The following is a 16,792-nucleotide window of genomic DNA, read 5'->3' as shown; positions in this document are numbered from 1 at the left end:
ATGGCCGGCACTTTGATTGAAGCGGATATATTTTAGAAAATTAAAAAATTTCCAATGAAATTGTTTTCTTAAACAGAAGATATTCTATTTGATAAAAAAAAAAAAAAAAACAGAAGATATTCTTAAAGAACATTTCTCTTTAAACTGGTAAATTATTTTTAATTATTGAAGCGTATACTGTTTTCAAATATTTCAATTAAAACATTGTTATTTATGAGTTTACCGAGTATATATTTTGGTTATCAAAACTATATACTTTTTACACTAATACTATAGAAAATTGAATTTATCGAAATGATATTACAATTTTTTTCAATATATATAGCATACCATTATTGTGTATTATTGTTCAAAACAATAGTTATGTTGCTAAGTTTTATTGTTAAGTGAATTAAAATTTATTTATTTATTGTGTTGCTGGTCAAATTGTCTGTAAATTCTAATTATTATGCGCAATAGTTATCGTGACGTAATTGACTAGAAATTGTCGGCAAACCCCAAGTTTGATGCAATAGTGATATGCTAAAGGGGTACTAATCACTTTTATAATTATCCTTAGTCATGATTTTTTCTCTTTTAGAAATTAATTATTACATTTGTCTGCCATTGTAAATTCTAATAACAACCGGCAAAAATTAACATACATCAAAGATCAAAACCTCCTTGACTAGTAACTTTTCTTTCCTTTCCCTTTCACATTATTACGCTTTCATATCATATTTACTTTCCTTTGTGCAGCTAAAAATAGAAGCCATATAAATAATTAAACTACAAAAGTCAAAATGTCAAATCAGCTCTATAAATATAATTAACATATTTTTTTTGGCTCATATTTGGCCCAAAATTCATGAGTTTCCACTTATGTATATCTGTCAGACAATGTAGGTTCCAATTGTCAATAGTCACATGTATATAAATAAATATTTAAGTGGACCAAATAATATAAGAGATGCTACATTAAAATCCTCGCATTTTAATCAAAATCACTTTTAGATTAACAAGTTGAGATGAAAGTGCTTAGATAAATTCTGTCAGCTGTTAGCTAGACAAAGTTACTGTTATACAAGAAAACACATCATTTAAAACCTTCATATATTTTCCATTACTAGCTAGTTTTTATTCATTCTACTACATTTCTTACTTGATTATCTAATTTTAATTTATTTGTACCCGCCATTTTATCTATCTAGTTTCTTGGTAAATTTGAGCGAATGTTTAACTTAAATAGTTGTGTGCATTAGCTTTGTTTTCCAATATTTTACTTTTGACCGTGTTCTAGTAAATATTAACATGGAGCAAAAAGTGGTTGGTAAATATTGGAGTATTTTTCTTTTTAACAGTTATTGTGTACAGTGTAAGAATTTGGGTTGGTCCATGAACAAAATTACCACCGCCGGAAGATTCTGTCGTAAGTTCGTAACGGTTTCAACGACTAAAAAAAATATTTTTTTTGTTAGTAACACAAATATTTTTGTTGAATAAAAAGTAATAAATATTTTACTCTCTTTCTTTTACACTTTGTATGCGTACGTGTTGACGAGCTCAATTTATTCCAATATCAGCTAGCTAACTCGGGATCCTACGTCATTTTCCGACCGTACGTTCCCACGTTCTTTTATGTGACAGATTCTTGTGGATCCAGACTCGGGTCGATCGATCTTTCGGGACCCGATTAGGATTTTGGACTAATAATTATTGAGATTTTTTACTCTGATTTGCAAAAAATAATATTATTAAGGCAAAAACATACTAATAATTATTTGAGTTTTGGAATAACTGAACGCATCCAATGACTTTCGGAGCTTGTGAATTGTTTTGGCCAAAAACATGCAAAATTATTTGCAAAATATGATTTATTATTATATTGTATAGAAAATGATCTAGACATATAATGACATACTAGTTTTTAAAAAACGACTTTAACATCTACAAAATAACCATCGTCATTAGCCACTGGTTGTAATTCATAATTTAGTCTGTTCGTTTTGTCGCTGCAGGCGACAGCGGTGGCGGCAAACATTACATCAGGTTGTTGTTCGTTTTGTCACCGCAAGCAGTTGCGGTAGCGGCAACCGCAGCTTTTAATCGTTTGACGCTGACTTTAATTAGCATCCAAAATTTTTAGCCGCAGATACCTGCAGCGACCAAATGAACAACCTTACTTGCGTCTGCCGCTGCCGCAACTACCTGCGGCGACCAGACGAACAGACTAATTGTATATACGCACTTTTTTTTATCAAAAATAATAATAATTTATTGGTAATTATATATGAATGATTCTGCGGTGGCAAAAAAAAATAACATTTATACATATGTAAGTGACTGTACATTTTTTATTCAATGACTGCCATTCTTTCTCGCAACTTTTTTTTTGTTTTTTATTATCTCGCAATTTTGCAGTATCCATATTTGTAGTACACCGATTAGAACCAGAAATTTTTTTGTATTCCATATGGGAAAAAATATCTTCAGTTGTAGAAAAAAACGTGGAGAATATGTAGCTGGGAAGAAAAAGCTAGAAAATAGCTTTCAGTGGTAGCCAAGTTGATATATATAGTTGATGACTTAATGGCATTAATACCACAGTATATACCACTCACAATCACTCATAAAACACAAGTGTAACCACATTGAATGAAAAAAGTAATGTTATTAACGCCAAAAATAGCGTCATTTTTGGAAAAATCAAACGACAATTAATCATACTATTACAAACCAATAAACTACTTTTTTTTTAAGAAGAAGAAAAATTATTAAGATCAAATTCTTAAGAGCATTTCCAACCTCACTCTATTTTTTCCTCTAAATTCTAATATAGAGCAAAATTCTCTCCAACTCTACTCTATATTTTACTCTAAAATATAATAAAAGTGAAGATTGCTCTATATATAGAGCAATTCTATAATTTTCCTCTATTTTTTACACTACCTCTATTTTAGAGCAAGGAATAGAGTAACACATTGGAGAGAATTCTACTCTATTATAGAGTTACTCTATTTTAGAGAAAAAATATAGAGCTTTACATTGGAGATAGTCTCAATATCGAACTCATGGTCTATTAGACAGGTCTACAAACTTAATACCAATTGTTAACATGATGTTAACACTTTTTTTTTTTTGGAATGATGTAAAATTATATTAACCAAAAGAAAACCGTTTTACGATTAATGCCACTTAAAAGCCAAAAGTTTTGAAATTTTTTTAGGAAAAATTTACAGCTTGAGAGGAAAACTAATGATTTTGGGTTTGAAACCAATAACATGTTTTAAATTACATATAATATGTCAAAATTGTTACCATATCATTTGTATAGCTGGAAGCTGTTAATGTTGTAACTGGTAACAGTTCTAATTCTGCTACTGTCGCTAATTCTAACATGTTAAAACTGATTATAATTGACATTGTTACGTAAATAGAGCATAAAACGGTACTTCATTGGATAACATACGATGACTATTATACCAAACGTGAGTTTATGATATAGTTACATAAATATAAAAATATGTTATCTATTTATTTATATAAAACCCTGCAAGAAAGCTACAAAAAAAATAAAATGAAGAGAGTTTGCCTATCTGTACGTCGGTGGCTGTATATTTTGTGAAAATAATGTAATGTCGTATATTATTGCAAGTATTTAATACTTTAAAGTAAGATTAGGGATCAGGGCTGAGTCTACGAGAAGATACATATCAATGCACACGTCCAAAGATTTTTTTTGCGTACAATGGTCATGGTCTCCAGACGGTGACATTTAAAAAAAAAAAAAACTATTTGATTGGTTTTTGTAATTTTTATTTTCGAACCTGTCTTGTCATTTCGACTACGACACGTACGATTTTTTAAATCACGTTTACTAAATTATTATCATACATATCGTACACAAAATTAAACGTATCTTAATTATTCAAAAATAAAAATTATGTATGTATTATCGAATATCAAATCAACATTGATTTAATGTCGTATAGTATATCAATATTGTTAGCTGGAAACTGTATAATGAAAAAGTCCACTTAATATTTGGACAAATTATTAGTATTAGTAAAATGTAATACTCCCTCCGTCTTAAAATATAAGGCGTTTTGAAGAAATTTTTTTGTTTCAAAATATAAATCGTTTTCAAGTTTCAATAAAATTATATATTATTTTATTATTTTATAATTATTTTTATTATATAATATTTTATATAATATGAAATGTGTATTAATGACGACGACCTTAATTACTTGATCTCGGAAGTGTATTAATTTAATCGCCGTGCATCGCTGTCCACACGGTTGGGTTCATGCGTACGTGGCATTTGGCAAGTGGCAGTGAAGTTTCTTGTTTGATACTGTATGTTCCATTCATGTCTTTCCCAAGATGCATGTTTCTTCTATTTTTAATAAATAATTTTTTTTTCTGTTTTTTTTAATATTATGTTTTCTTTCCTTTTGATTTGTTTTACCGTAAAAAAATAAATTGAAGAGAAAAAGATAAGATTCTTTGTTTGAAGTACGTACACAAAAAATTTTCCCTTGAGATTATGCTTTATTTGTTTGAAATAAATGTTTCAAACTTCTAGTCTTCTTTTAATCAATGTAGTTAAAAAAAAAACGATAGAAGCACATCAAAACGCCACACTAATAATGTAAGTGGTAATCATCATTGCCTAAAACAATGATATAATTAAAATTTTAGAATTCGTCGTCGACAAAGAAATTTGGTTATGATGAAGGTTTTGTGCATAATTATGAACCGATCCATTTATTTCACTCTAACTAGGAATAGATGTTTGATGGGATACAAGTGAACACGACACAAAGTAACAAAAAATCATTTAAGGTCACAAAATTTTCTAAAACGGATTTCGAAATTCGAAGTATCAAGAAAAAGGGAATTTTTTTTTGTTTTTTAAGGGCAATTAAAAACGTAATCTCATTATGTCTTTGAAATCTAATTAAAAGTTGAGTTTATTTTTTTATTGATGTAGAGGATGACAACCCATTTGATTTGAAAGATTAACATAAATCATTTTGATCATACATATATTGCTTAAATCACACCCGTTTATCTCTAAAAATCTCCATAAGTTATATCAAGAAAATAAAACTAATTATTGATATCGCTATCAGATAATTTTTTCTTAAAATACATTTTTTTGTTGAAATTTTAATTAGAAAGATAAGTGGACAATGACGCGAGACAAAGACACAATCTTTAGGGCCTTGAGTAATTAGGGAGAGCATAAACACATGCACCAGTCCTGTCTTTATTTAATTATTATGTGGTGTTTACTCTATGACGTCGGTTTGATTAACCAAGTGGGTCATAATACTTCGATCGAATTATATATTTATCTTAAATTTGATTTAAGCATGTTGCCTTATACTAATATCTAAGTTTTTTTTAATCATAACTTCAACAGTAATCAAAATAATAATAACAATAATTATGATACGAAAAAAAAGAGGTGGTGTCACAACTTTCTGTCTATTAGAGAAATTATCGTAGCTAGTTGACTTTAAATGGAAGCAAACGAGTGAAAAATCAAGAGGATATTTTGAAGTTTTTGTAAGAATTAGTCGGTTTAGTCTGATTTTATAAAGTTGTTCGTTCTGATTAAATTTAAGGTTTAAATGGTAATAGTGGACTTTGACAACAAACATGATTCTCATGGATAATTGATGGTAAATTTGTATAGATATTTAAATAACTGAATATTTTATGGTTAAATAGCTAGAATTAATATGTTGTAGTAATTAATTAATGGAATAAGAATTAAACTAGTTTAAAAAAAATGATAAGTTATCAATGATAAGTTATCAATGATAACTAACTAATATTTACATCAAAATTTGGTCACTAATACTATTACCAAATTAATAAATAAATAAAAACAAACATTAATTAGAAAATAAAACCAAACATCTTTTTCCAAATAAAGGGTCATTCATTATGATAATACGTATTGAACTTAATAAAGCAAAGCAAAGCAAAAATGTAATGGGTTTCAAGGTTTGGTTATATCTCTATTGGGCCTATAACTATCTTATTACAAATTTGGGCCAATAAAAGTTATTTGAGTCAAACCCAACTCAAACAAAACCCAAATCCAAAGAAAAGTATATGGTGTGCACACACTTATGGTGTGAGTAAATGCAGGTGAATATTCCTCGTCGTCTTCTTCTTCTTTCGTCTGAAGAAGATTACCCAATCTGAAAAAAGGCAAGAAGCTGACAAAATTCTGAATTCTCTGCGATTTCCATGGAGTTATCTCTTCTCCGTCCGACGACTCAATCGCTTCTTCCGTCGTTCTCGAAACCGAATCTCCGATTAAATGTCTATAAGCCTCTTAAGCTCCGTTGTTCGGTGGCCGGTGGACCAATCGTCGGATCTTCCAAAATTAGCGGCGGAGGAGGCACCACCGTCACGGCGGATTGTGTGATTGTCGGCGGAGGTATCAGTGGTCTTTGCATCGCGCAGGCGCTTGCTACGAAGCATCCTAACGCTACACCGAATTTGATTGTGACTGAGGCTAAGGATCGTGTTGGAGGCAACATTATCACTCGTGAAGAGAATGGTTTTCTCTGGGAAGAAGGTCCTAATAGTTTTCAGCCGTCTGATCCTATGCTCACTATGGTGGTAAGTTCTTGATTGTGAAAGTTTCGTTGTTACTGAGAAAAATGTAATTGAATTGCTTGAATGTTGTAGATGAGATTTGTGAATTTAGCCTTTCTCTGTTTATGGTTAGTTCAGGTAGATAGTGGTTTGAAGGATGATTTGGTATTGGGAGATCCTACTGCGCCAAGGTTTGTGTTGTGGGATGGGAAATTGAGGCCGGTTCCATCGAAGCTAACAGACTTACCGTTCTTCGATTTGATGAGCATTGGTGGGAAGATTAGAGCTGGGTTTGGTGCACTTGGCATTCGACCATCACCTCCAGTGTGTATTCTTACCACCTTTAGATCAATACGATTTTTTAGGCTTTATGTTGGTAGAATCTGCTCATGTTCTTAGAGTTTGGCAAAGGTGACAGGGTCGTGAAGAATCCGTGGAGGAGTTTGTACGGCGTAACCTTGGTGATGAGGTTTTTGAGCGCCTGATTGAACCGTTTTGTTCAGGTAGAGTGAGTGACATATAGAACTTCATATGCACTCTGCGAATCTGATTGTCTAGCAGATTTCATTTTGTTCTAGTGCACCCTTAATACTTTAGATTTCAATGTTTTTAGGTGTTTATGCGGGTGATCCTTCGAAACTGAGTATGAAAGCAGCGTTTGGGAAGGTTTGGAAACTAGAGCAAAATGGTGGAAGCATCATAGGTGGTACTTTTAAGGCTATTCAGGAGAGGAAAAACGCTCCCAAGGCAGAGCGAGACCCGTGAGTAACATAAACTTTTCAGTTGCTTGGGGTCTTTTGTCCCTTGATATATATATTTGTAAAACATCTCAACCTGCTTCTTCAGGCGCCTGCCAAAACCAAAGGGCCAAACAGTTGGTTCTTTCAGGAAGGGACTTCGAATGTTGCCAGAAGCAATATCAGCAAGGTATCATTACTTGTCTCTCTCTATTGGAAGGGAAAAGGGAAAAACTTTCAAATGTTTTCTGAAATCTTTTGCAATTTGACAGGTTAGGTAGCAAAGTTAAGTTGTCTTGGAAGCTCTCAGGTATCACTAAGCTGGACAGCGGAGGATACAACTTAACCTATGAGACTCCAGATGGTGTAGTTTCCGTGCAGAGCAAAAGTGTTGTAATGACTGTGCCATCTCATGTTGCAAGCGGTCTCTTGCGCCCTCTTTCTGTAAGTTTCTCGTTTTGGGAACTAGGAATTTGCAAAAAATTCGTAGATTCAACAAATATGGGTTCTTAAATCGCGTGCTGCAACTGTTATCTTCTCAGGAATCTGCAGCAAATGCACTCTCAAAACTATATTATCCACCAGTTGCAGCAGTCTCTGTCTCGTACCCGGAAGAAGCAATCCGAACAGAATGTTTAATAGATGGTGAACTAAAGGGTTTCGGGCAATTGCATCCACGCACGCAAGGAGTTGAAACATTAGGTATATATATCTTGTAGTTTTCATTGTCAATTATGTCAAAATGTTCATAGAATCTTCATGCGGTTGCTACGATTTCTTCAGGAACTATATACAGCTCCTCGCTCTTTCCAAATCGAGCACCGCCCGGAAGAATTTTGCTGTTGAACTACATTGGCGGGTCTACAAACACCGGGATTCTGTCCAAGGTAAAATACAACAAACACTTGTAGTACATCTTTTTCAAACAAGTAAACCTAAGAACTGGTATTTTCCTCTCTCTCTCTCTTGGGTTTTGATTCCGCAGTCCGAAGGTGAGTTAGTGGAAGCAGTTGACAGGGATTTGAGGAAAATGCTAATTAAGCCTAATTCGGCTGATCCACTTAAATTAGGAGTTAGGGTATGGCCTCAAGCCATTCCTCAGTTTCTAGTTGGTCACTTTGATATCCTTGACACGGCTAAATCATCTCTAACGTCTTCGGGCTACGAAGGGCTATTTTTGGGTGGCAATTACGTTGCTGGTGTAGCCTTAGGCCGGTGTGTAGAAGGCGCATATGAAACCGCGACTGAGGTCAACAACTTCATGTCACGGTACGCTTACAAGTCAATGTAAAACATTAAATCTCTCAGCTTGCGTGAATTTTATTAAATACTGAGATATTAAACTTCAATTTCATTTGATACATAGATTTGAGTTTATAGTTAATTTAGGAGAAGGGTCTTTGGTTCTCGCAGTCTAAATTAGGTCCTGTGGTGACTTTAAACAACTGAGCGTATCTTTGGAAATACCCGACCCGGTCACTGACCCGTCCATCTCCTGGAATCCCACATTCTAAACCGCCGTTTATGATGTTGGTGACTAAACCATAACCGACAGTCCGGTTTGCTGCCCTATCTGCTTTCGTCGGTCTGTATCGGTTGACCATAACATCATGGCAGGACGGCTTAGGAGTCTGTTCAGTCATCCAAAACCAAAGAGCTGTCTTGAAAGCTAAAACGGAGTTGTTGGCTACAAGTTCTGGTTTCTGTAAACCGTCGAAACCCAATGCTCGACCCGCCTGTCCGTAATTGTAATTCCTATTTATCCCAAAAAAGAGTAAAATTAACCAAACGCTAAGAGCCTAAGAATGATATATGGATATGAAAACTGTAGAAAATAACGAAGATGTTAAAAAAATTTAGTTGGTAATTTGCAAAATGATAGAACTGTATACTGTTCTAACATTTTCATGGATTTCTATCAGTGAATGCATGAAAATAACCTGGTTGTTCGAGAAAATAAATAGGTATAAATGGTTATTGGTTAATAATTAATATTCTAGACTTACCAAGAAAGTTGAATGGGACCTCTTCCTTTGTAAGACTTGCCAGGAACACAAGGCCACTGCGTATTAGAGGCATCACAATAATTACTCTGTGGACTCACTTCCTCTTTAAAACATAATCCCCACGCGTACGGTCCGTCCGGTGCCGTGGCCCAACCACCTGTTGTCTCGTGAGATATCTGCGCCAAAAACGCAGCCACTTCGCGCCGCCTTGTCCAAGAGTTTCCTACGCTCCCAAACCTCGGGAAGGACCTTGTAGCCTCCACAAAAGCTTCGTAGGGGTAGAAACCTTTTGCAGGGCATGCGTTGTTGTCCTTGTGGATGAAGATTTGGTGATAGAGAGGTCTTGGGACTAGGCTCATGATCGGTGCGGGTTTATATTTATTGTGTTTTCGAGCTTCGGTTTCATGGAGCGAGGATGATATTGAGAAGATGAAGAGGACGAGGCAGAGCAATAGAGAAATTTGTTTCTCCATATTGGTTCTTTCTTGTGTTGTGTGAGAAGATGGGGTTTTGGCTTTGTTGTTATATAGAGATGTAGTAGTGGAAGACTTAGTTACATGTTTTTGGTTTGGTCAACGTTTTGACTTTTTTTTTAGTGGAGTTTATTGTTTTCATTTTATATAGTTGCAATTATTTGCGGGTCTATTCTCTTTTTCATTGTTAGAAGACCCATTCTTCTTCTTCTTCTTTTTTTCCCACTTTTTAAAGAAGATCCATTCTTGATTTATAGAAAATGTATGATATATATTTCAAACGAGATAAACTGAACCATTTCAGTCTGAATTCAATTGAATAACATTAAGAAGAAGACGAAGACAAAAAAAAAAAAAACATTAAGAAGAAGACCAACATGAATTTGAATGTGGGAAATTAAACTTCTTTGGAATGTACTAAACCAAATTCAAACATAAGTTTAAATTCTTTGGAATTTAAAATATAGAGTAATTTATTAAGAAGTAAATATTAATCAAAACAGAAAGTGTACCAAACTGAATTATGCTAAAATTTTGGTTTCATTTTGAATACTATGCTATACAAAAAATTGAGATAAAATATTAGTTTACAAAACTATCAAAGACTGTTTTTGAAGTTAAGAAATATAAAATTTCAAAGTTCGAGGTCGGTGGCTAACTAACATGTAAAGTGCCGAGCAACTTGTGATATGAATTGGACCAAGTCGTGACGACTTTTTAATAAGATCAAGATCCAATTATTTGTAAATAAAAACAGTAAATCGCCAACATATATATAGTAGATCCAATTTTCTATTAACCACGACGTCAAAATTCTTGGCCTTTAAGAAAGACTAGTACACGATCAATCCCAACTATTAAACCAGCAGAAGAGCAACCATATGTAGGGTACGAGTTTCTGATTCCCTTCTCCAACTTTTCAGTAGACGAGCTAATGTTTAATCACTAGAAGCCGACAACAAATGCAATGCAATTATATGGAGACATGCCCACCACATCATAAGCATGCATCTATCCGAGATTATTGTCGTCTTTCGAAAAGTTCCAACCCTAGTACACTACTCAAAGGGTTGATGATCTTTTTCTTTTAAACTCTTAGCAAATAGCATATTAGGCTTTGGATCACTTCCCTGACGAGCCTGAACCCTGAAACATCATTTCATTCCCACTTCTCCTCCCACTAAACCGACTTTTTTATCCAAGCTCTTTACTTATTATTCTGTTTTTTTTTTTTTTGGGGTTAATTGCTAAATGATTGACCATTAATTCGACCACGTGATTACACAAAAGAGACGTTTAGATCCACTACATTGGTGCGATGTGAAGTGATCACCATTGCTTTAGTTTACACGTCCATTTTTTATATGATAAAACGCTGTGTATAATTTATGTAGGTTTGACAATCAAATTTTTTTTAATATATGTATACATAGTTCTTTCAAGTGGGCTTAGATCGAAATCTCGAATATATATCTAATCACATAATATAAATCATACAAGAGAAAACTATCAGTATCAAACATGAACGATGATTAGAGAAAAATAATGTTAAGTTTCATCGGATTCTAATTTTAAATCAATGAGCAATGATTGGATTTTTCACTTTATACTTTCGATTTTCGATGGAGGATCGTAATTAGAATTATAAACAAACATTCCAAGTGTTTATTATCAAAATGCATTTCGTTTCCATACATAATGAGATTTGGGCTGAAACAACCAGTTTGTTTACCAAGTATTATAGGGGGCTTAACAATGACAATCGAAGGCCCAGTTTCGAATTTTTCAGCCCAGTAGAACTAAATTAATTTCGAAACTGTAAATGTAACTGCACTCGTACAAGAGAAAATGTTCACATTGTTAGTCATTGATTTAGACAACTTTTATTTTTTTAAATTATAAAATTTATAGGATTGTAATAATCAGGTTGAGTTCAAATGTCAAAATAAAAGCCAAAAGCAAAGAAAAACAATTTAGTTTTACTTTTACCGTCTTTTTGACCAAATGAGTACTTGAGTAGTAGTAGTAAGTAGTAACAAAGGGAATCCCGGAAATAGAGTTGCATTCACATGTGAAAAAAAATCATTAATTTTTTTTTTAATGATATGCGGTATGATGCTCTTGAAACCATATTTTTCAAATATACCACAATATTCATGATTAAATCTTATGATCTTCTTGAGTTATCAAAAAAAAAAAAAAAAAAATCTTATGATCTTCTATTGTTAGTGTGATCATGTGAATTCAAGAACCAAGTATTAGTGGGAGAAAATATTTTGAGTGACCACTTCTCACAAACTTTACGTCTGTTGATAATAGTTTACAGCGATATTCCTAACCCTAATAAGCCATATATCTTCACTCTTTTATATTTGTTTTATTGGGTAAGAAAAGTTGTTCAATTAGTCAGTAATTGGCTTTCGTTTTCACTCACCAAACCCTAATTGTCATGGATTAAATTATTAAATTTGGAACTACGCAGAACATATATCATCGAGATAAATATCTACATCTTATCCTTTTTATGTTCTTGCTTCTTCTTTTTTTTTTTTTGGCATACACTAGCTAAGAGGTTAAGTTCAAGTTTTAATAGTTCGAATTTCAAAATGTATATTAGATTATATATAAGTTGATTTCTTATTTAGGTTTGGGTAATTAAGGCGTTATACTCTCCTTCTTTAATTTTTTTTTCTATATACATCAAAGTCAAGAGTATGACATTTGAAGAACTCTTTCAAACCAAAATAATGAGACTTAGAATTTTAAAATTTTGATAGTAGAAATACATGAGTTCTTCCCAAACATCGCTCGAACCCAGGAAAGCACGATAAAAAGGACGTATCTATGCTACTAGACCAATTAATACTTGGTTCTATCTATAATTTCAATTGCAACTTAAAACCCATATACAGACTGGCAAAACTAAGACAATCCAAAAAATGACAATAGCAATGAGCAATCTTTATCAATGTAAACTCCTCTTTGTGATATGATTTTTTTGTTTAAATTAAGGCTTGTTCTTTCTCTCAAAACAACTTCAAGTATTTATAGATTAAAAAAGAGCATGTTCCGGAAATGGCACATGTGCATTTAAGAACTAAATAAGTGAAGCAACTTAGAGTAGTTACCGCTTGGAAGGTGTATCTAAGTTTGATTTCCTTTTTAGTTGTTCATATATATAAAACTTCAGTATTGTCTCTTAACTAGGATTTAATCCGCAGTACACCGCGGGCAAAATTATATTTTATAAATTTTATATAATATTTTATAATTTAGTGGATTTTTAAATTGATATTAAATAAAAAAATTTCATTTAATTATTTTATATTATAACTAATATCGTCGAAATATGTGTACTTAGAAGAGTTGTAGGTGTAGAAATGATATAGTGTTAATATTGGCAGACATTTATAATCATGGACTATTATATTAATTTGATATTATTTTGCATCAAAAAAATTTTACCCCGCGATATATTGTGGGTCGATTTTTTTAAACTAAAATTTTTAAATTTTAAATTATATTTGTTTGGTTTGTTTAGTATTTAAGATTATATAATTATATCTTTATTTTTAATTCTAGGTTTCACCCGTGGTATACTTTGTTTTGTATTCAGAATTATTTTGATTTTTTTTATAATATGATTCTAAATCATTTTCCAAATTTTTAAGCAATGTGAGACATTGTACACATATTGTTTCTTCATCAATCGCGATATATTGTGGGTCGATTTTTTTAAACTAAAATTTTTAAATTTTAAATTATATTTGTTTGGTTTATTTAGTATTTAAGATTATATAATTATATCTTTATTTTTAATTCTAGGTTTCACCCGTGGTATACTTTGTTTTGTATTCAGAATTATTTTGGTCTTTTTTATAGTATGATTCTAAATCATTTCCCAATTTTTTAAGCAATGTGAGACATTGTACACATATTTTTTCTTCATCAATTAAGTAATATATGTTCGTTTAAAAAAAATTTAATCACATTATATGCATAAACTTTTTATTATTTTATTAATTATATGTATTTTATATAAATTCAAAATAAATTACTATAAGATCATATAAAAGTGAAAGAGGAATCATACAATAATGTTTAAATTAGGTAGAGATGTTTTAGGAAAATTTAGAAACAAAATCAATTTGTTACTATATTTGGAAGCCATAGTTTCTAAAATATTTTTTCAAAAATATTTTGTAATATTAATTAATAGATAAAAATTTATGATAATGGCATTCTTTGTAAAGACTTAACTAGGATTTATTTGTTAAGTGTACTTCAAAAATGTATATATAAATTTATTTTTAAGTGTACTTCAAAAATGTATATATAGATATAGAAGTTTGGTTTGAGAGAAGTTGACCAAAAAAAAAAAAAGGACCGGAAGAAGAATATTAAGAATCAAAGTATATGATTAAACCTAACAAAGGGCAAAAATGATTAAATCCAATATATCGATGACAATTAAATGGTCCTTTGACTTTTGTTAGACCATGTGGACAAATGCACACATACAAACATGTGTATATAAAAGTTTATATTATCGTCTTTAATTGTACGTGCGAATCGGTGGGTTAAGTTACTTATAAACTTAAGCATGAAAAGTTAACAATAATCTTTTCCCAGTTGTCCACAAAAAAAAAAAAAAAGAAAAATTCGCATATGATGTCTCAATAATATATACACTTCAATTTCTCCTACATTATAATATTTGTATTATAAGCATTTCGCTCACTAAATTCATGTTAGCATATGAATGTGTATATAAAGAAAACTATCGTGTACATTTGATAATTAATAAGAAAATCTGCTTAGCTTTTTTTTTTAAAACAACAACACTTGCGATATAAAAATTACATTTAAATATAACTAAGAGATATACACATTCTTACATATTTATTTACGTAGTGAACGAACACATGCGTCGTGATGTGCATAATCAACGTATGAATTCTTTAAACTAATTCGGGAGTGAGTGTGAATCTTTGAATGAATTGTGGATATGAATTTAAAGAGGTCGCTCCCTTTTCAAAGTTGCTACGAAAAAGATTGGCAATTTGATGGCTAACCCCCCTACATGCTGGTCCCATTTAAATTTGGACCTCGTCGCTTCTGCATTATTTTCAAAATAAATACAAATAAAAATATACATACTTCAAAAATCCAATCCATATTCTCTCACAATTGTTTTTTAAACATATCAACAGTAAAATCACTACACTTTACTTAATTGATGCAAACCTTTATAACTTGTAGGTACATGATCCAAAGCTGTATAATAGTATTGGGTTACTTATGATTATCTATAATATATTTTCATTAATATAATACTATATATATATATATATCTCTATATATGCATCATGCATGTGAAGAGAGTAAATAGAAGTAGCTATAGGTCAAACTTAATTAATAAATCGAGCTAGAATTCCACGATCCCTCACTAGTCACTAGTAAACAACTACGAGAAAATAGCCGCGGACCATATTGCATGATTAATTAAATCCTCTTATTTGATTTCTATTATACACACATATAAGTACGTAACGTATTTTGTACGTTATATATTGGAAGAATAATATAATTGAAAAAAAAATGAGGGAAAAAATGGAGTATTATTTGGCCTCTTTATTTATTTTTCCTCCCAAACGTGTGGGCAAAGTGTGGGACTAATTTGTAGACTTTTTATACTCTTCTCTTATTTGCTTGTTTTGGGCTTTACCTAAACGCCGTTTTCGTTTACTCGATATCTTCCCCATTCCCAATTTTAGTTTTTTGTTTATGTTTGAAAGTATTCAATATTCAACTTATAATCTTTTTCAGTCCAAAAGCAGTCTAGATCTTCGGCATATATGTTCAAGTTTTGCGAATAATAGTTACTTCTATATGTCAAAGAAAGAAAAGGTAGTTAGTTATAGATGTGTCATTTCGCCAAACTCTAATTGTAGCTCGTCTGGTATGTGAAGGCACTCTTAGTTTCCTACTCATGACGAGTTTTATGACCGAGCAAGGTATTGAGAGAGAAAGAGCGAAAAACAAAATGACAAACTCCATAAATTGGAAACTCAAGTTTTGCAAGAAGGAAACTCCAAAATTTTAGCAATCTGATGCAATTTTGGTTACAATGAATCTCACCTTTCTCAAGTTTATGTCGCCTTGTTTTTTTTTTCTTTTCTTGGCAAAGTAGTAAAGTATAGATTAAGCTTTTGTGAAACCTCAACATTCCTTCCTAATGATGTTTACATACTTATAAAAAAAAAGGTGTTGTAATTTATCAATAATTTTGCATCAGTATATCGTATTTGGTATTTTCATATCATTTCACGTGAAAATTGTGAGGAAAACAAGTCTTTCACTTTTACATATTATATAATTACTGATAATGGGTTTTAAGATATTATTCATTAGACACATGTTAATTAGTTTGATTAGAAATAAAGGGGAGATGGACAAGGCATTACATTAGTTAACATTATCTTACCTTAAATTATCATTTTTAATTTATGTTTTCTCAAAAAAGAACTTAAAGAAGACCGATAAAATTAAGTACTAACAACCAAAAAAAAGGCGATAAAGATTATAGATCGATCAATAACATTCACAAATAAATAAATAATAGTATTTTGGTCACTGTAAAAGAACTTTACTATTTACATTGCTATTTTAATAATTTTTTACTGCTGTTCTTTCTAATCACTTCAAAGACGAAACCAAATTGCATTTATTATTTAAAATATATTTAAACTTATCATTGACTTGCTGATACGAAATGTTCTCACATGGAAACTTGCAAAGATCACGACTTGAAAGTTGAAATGTAGATGGATAATGGATGGATACTTAAAAACTTGATTGTAATGTTTTTTTAAAAAGTTTGTATCCAAATGTTCAAATTTTAATATATGCTCATATTATAAGTTTATGAATTATGAAATGTGGTTTTTCGATTTTTTCGTATATAATAATT

The 16,792-nt window shown here is 31.4% G+C and overlaps 3 protein-coding genes across 4 annotated transcripts; 1 reads left to right on the top strand and 2 right to left on the bottom strand.

The window, feature by feature from the left end:
- Positions 1-6,102: 6,102 nt before the first annotated feature.
- LOC9308948 (protoporphyrinogen oxidase 1, chloroplastic) lies at positions 6,103-8,846 on the top strand. 2 transcript variants are annotated; one of them, XM_021021682.1, is made up of 10 exons: positions 6,103-6,627; positions 6,742-6,927; positions 7,022-7,106; positions 7,217-7,364; positions 7,450-7,530; positions 7,613-7,784; positions 7,883-8,042; positions 8,124-8,227; positions 8,326-8,609; positions 8,754-8,846. In XM_021021682.1, the coding sequence occupies exons 1-10, from the start codon at positions 6,250-6,252 to the stop codon at positions 8,761-8,763; spliced, it is 1,608 nt and encodes a 535-aa protein (XP_020877341.1). In that variant the 5' UTR covers positions 6,103-6,249; the 3' UTR covers positions 8,764-8,846. The 2 variants fall into 2 exon arrangements, with proteins under 2 accessions (XP_020877341.1, XP_002874964.1); XM_002874918.2 differs by lacking the exon at positions 8,754-8,846 and having other exon boundaries at positions 8,326-8,726.
- On the bottom strand, positions 8,629-9,919 carry LOC9311031 (chitinase 10). Its single transcript, XM_002872832.2, has 2 exons — positions 9,347-9,919; positions 8,629-9,095 (listed from the first exon to the last, which is right to left on the bottom strand). Exons 1-2 carry the CDS (start codon positions 9,817-9,819, stop codon positions 8,726-8,728), a joined length of 843 nt encoding a protein of 280 aa, XP_002872878.1. The 5' UTR covers positions 9,820-9,919; the 3' UTR covers positions 8,629-8,725.
- A 695-nt stretch (positions 9,920-10,614) lies between these two features.
- On the bottom strand, positions 10,615-10,830 carry LOC110227459. Its single transcript, XM_021021560.1, is given in 2 exon segments — positions 10,615-10,750; positions 10,805-10,830. Coding segments are annotated over 2 exon segments (162 nt in total).
- Between the last annotated feature and the right edge of the window lie 5,962 nt (positions 10,831-16,792).

The sequence above is a fragment of the Arabidopsis lyrata genome (genome assembly GCF_000004255.2).
Source record: "Arabidopsis lyrata subsp. lyrata unplaced genomic scaffold ARALYscaffold_6, whole genome shotgun sequence".
In the NCBI taxonomy this organism is placed as follows: domain Eukaryota; kingdom Viridiplantae; phylum Streptophyta; class Magnoliopsida; order Brassicales; family Brassicaceae; genus Arabidopsis; species Arabidopsis lyrata.
The sequence above is the reverse complement of the archived record's forward strand: the minus strand, read 5'-3'. Positions and strand labels throughout refer to the sequence as shown.

Coding starts and splice junctions, on each gene's coding strand:
- LOC9311031 (XM_002872832.2), bottom strand. CDS start 9,819: ATGGAGAAACAAATTTCTCTATTGCTCTGCCTCGTCCTCTTCATCTTC. Junction 9,096..9,346: donor GGTCCCATTCAACTTTCTTG/GTAAGTCTAGAA, acceptor TGGGATAAATAG/GAATTACAATTACGGACAGG.
- LOC9308948 (XM_002874918.2), top strand. CDS start 6,250: ATGGAGTTATCTCTTCTCCGTCCGACGACTCAATCGCTTCTTCCGTCG. Junction 7,107..7,216: donor GATTGAACCGTTTTGTTCAG/GTAGAGTGAGTG, acceptor CAATGTTTTTAG/GTGTTTATGCGGGTGATCCT. Junction 7,365..7,449: donor CCCAAGGCAGAGCGAGACCC/GTGAGTAACATA, acceptor CTGCTTCTTCAG/GCGCCTGCCAAAACCAAAGG.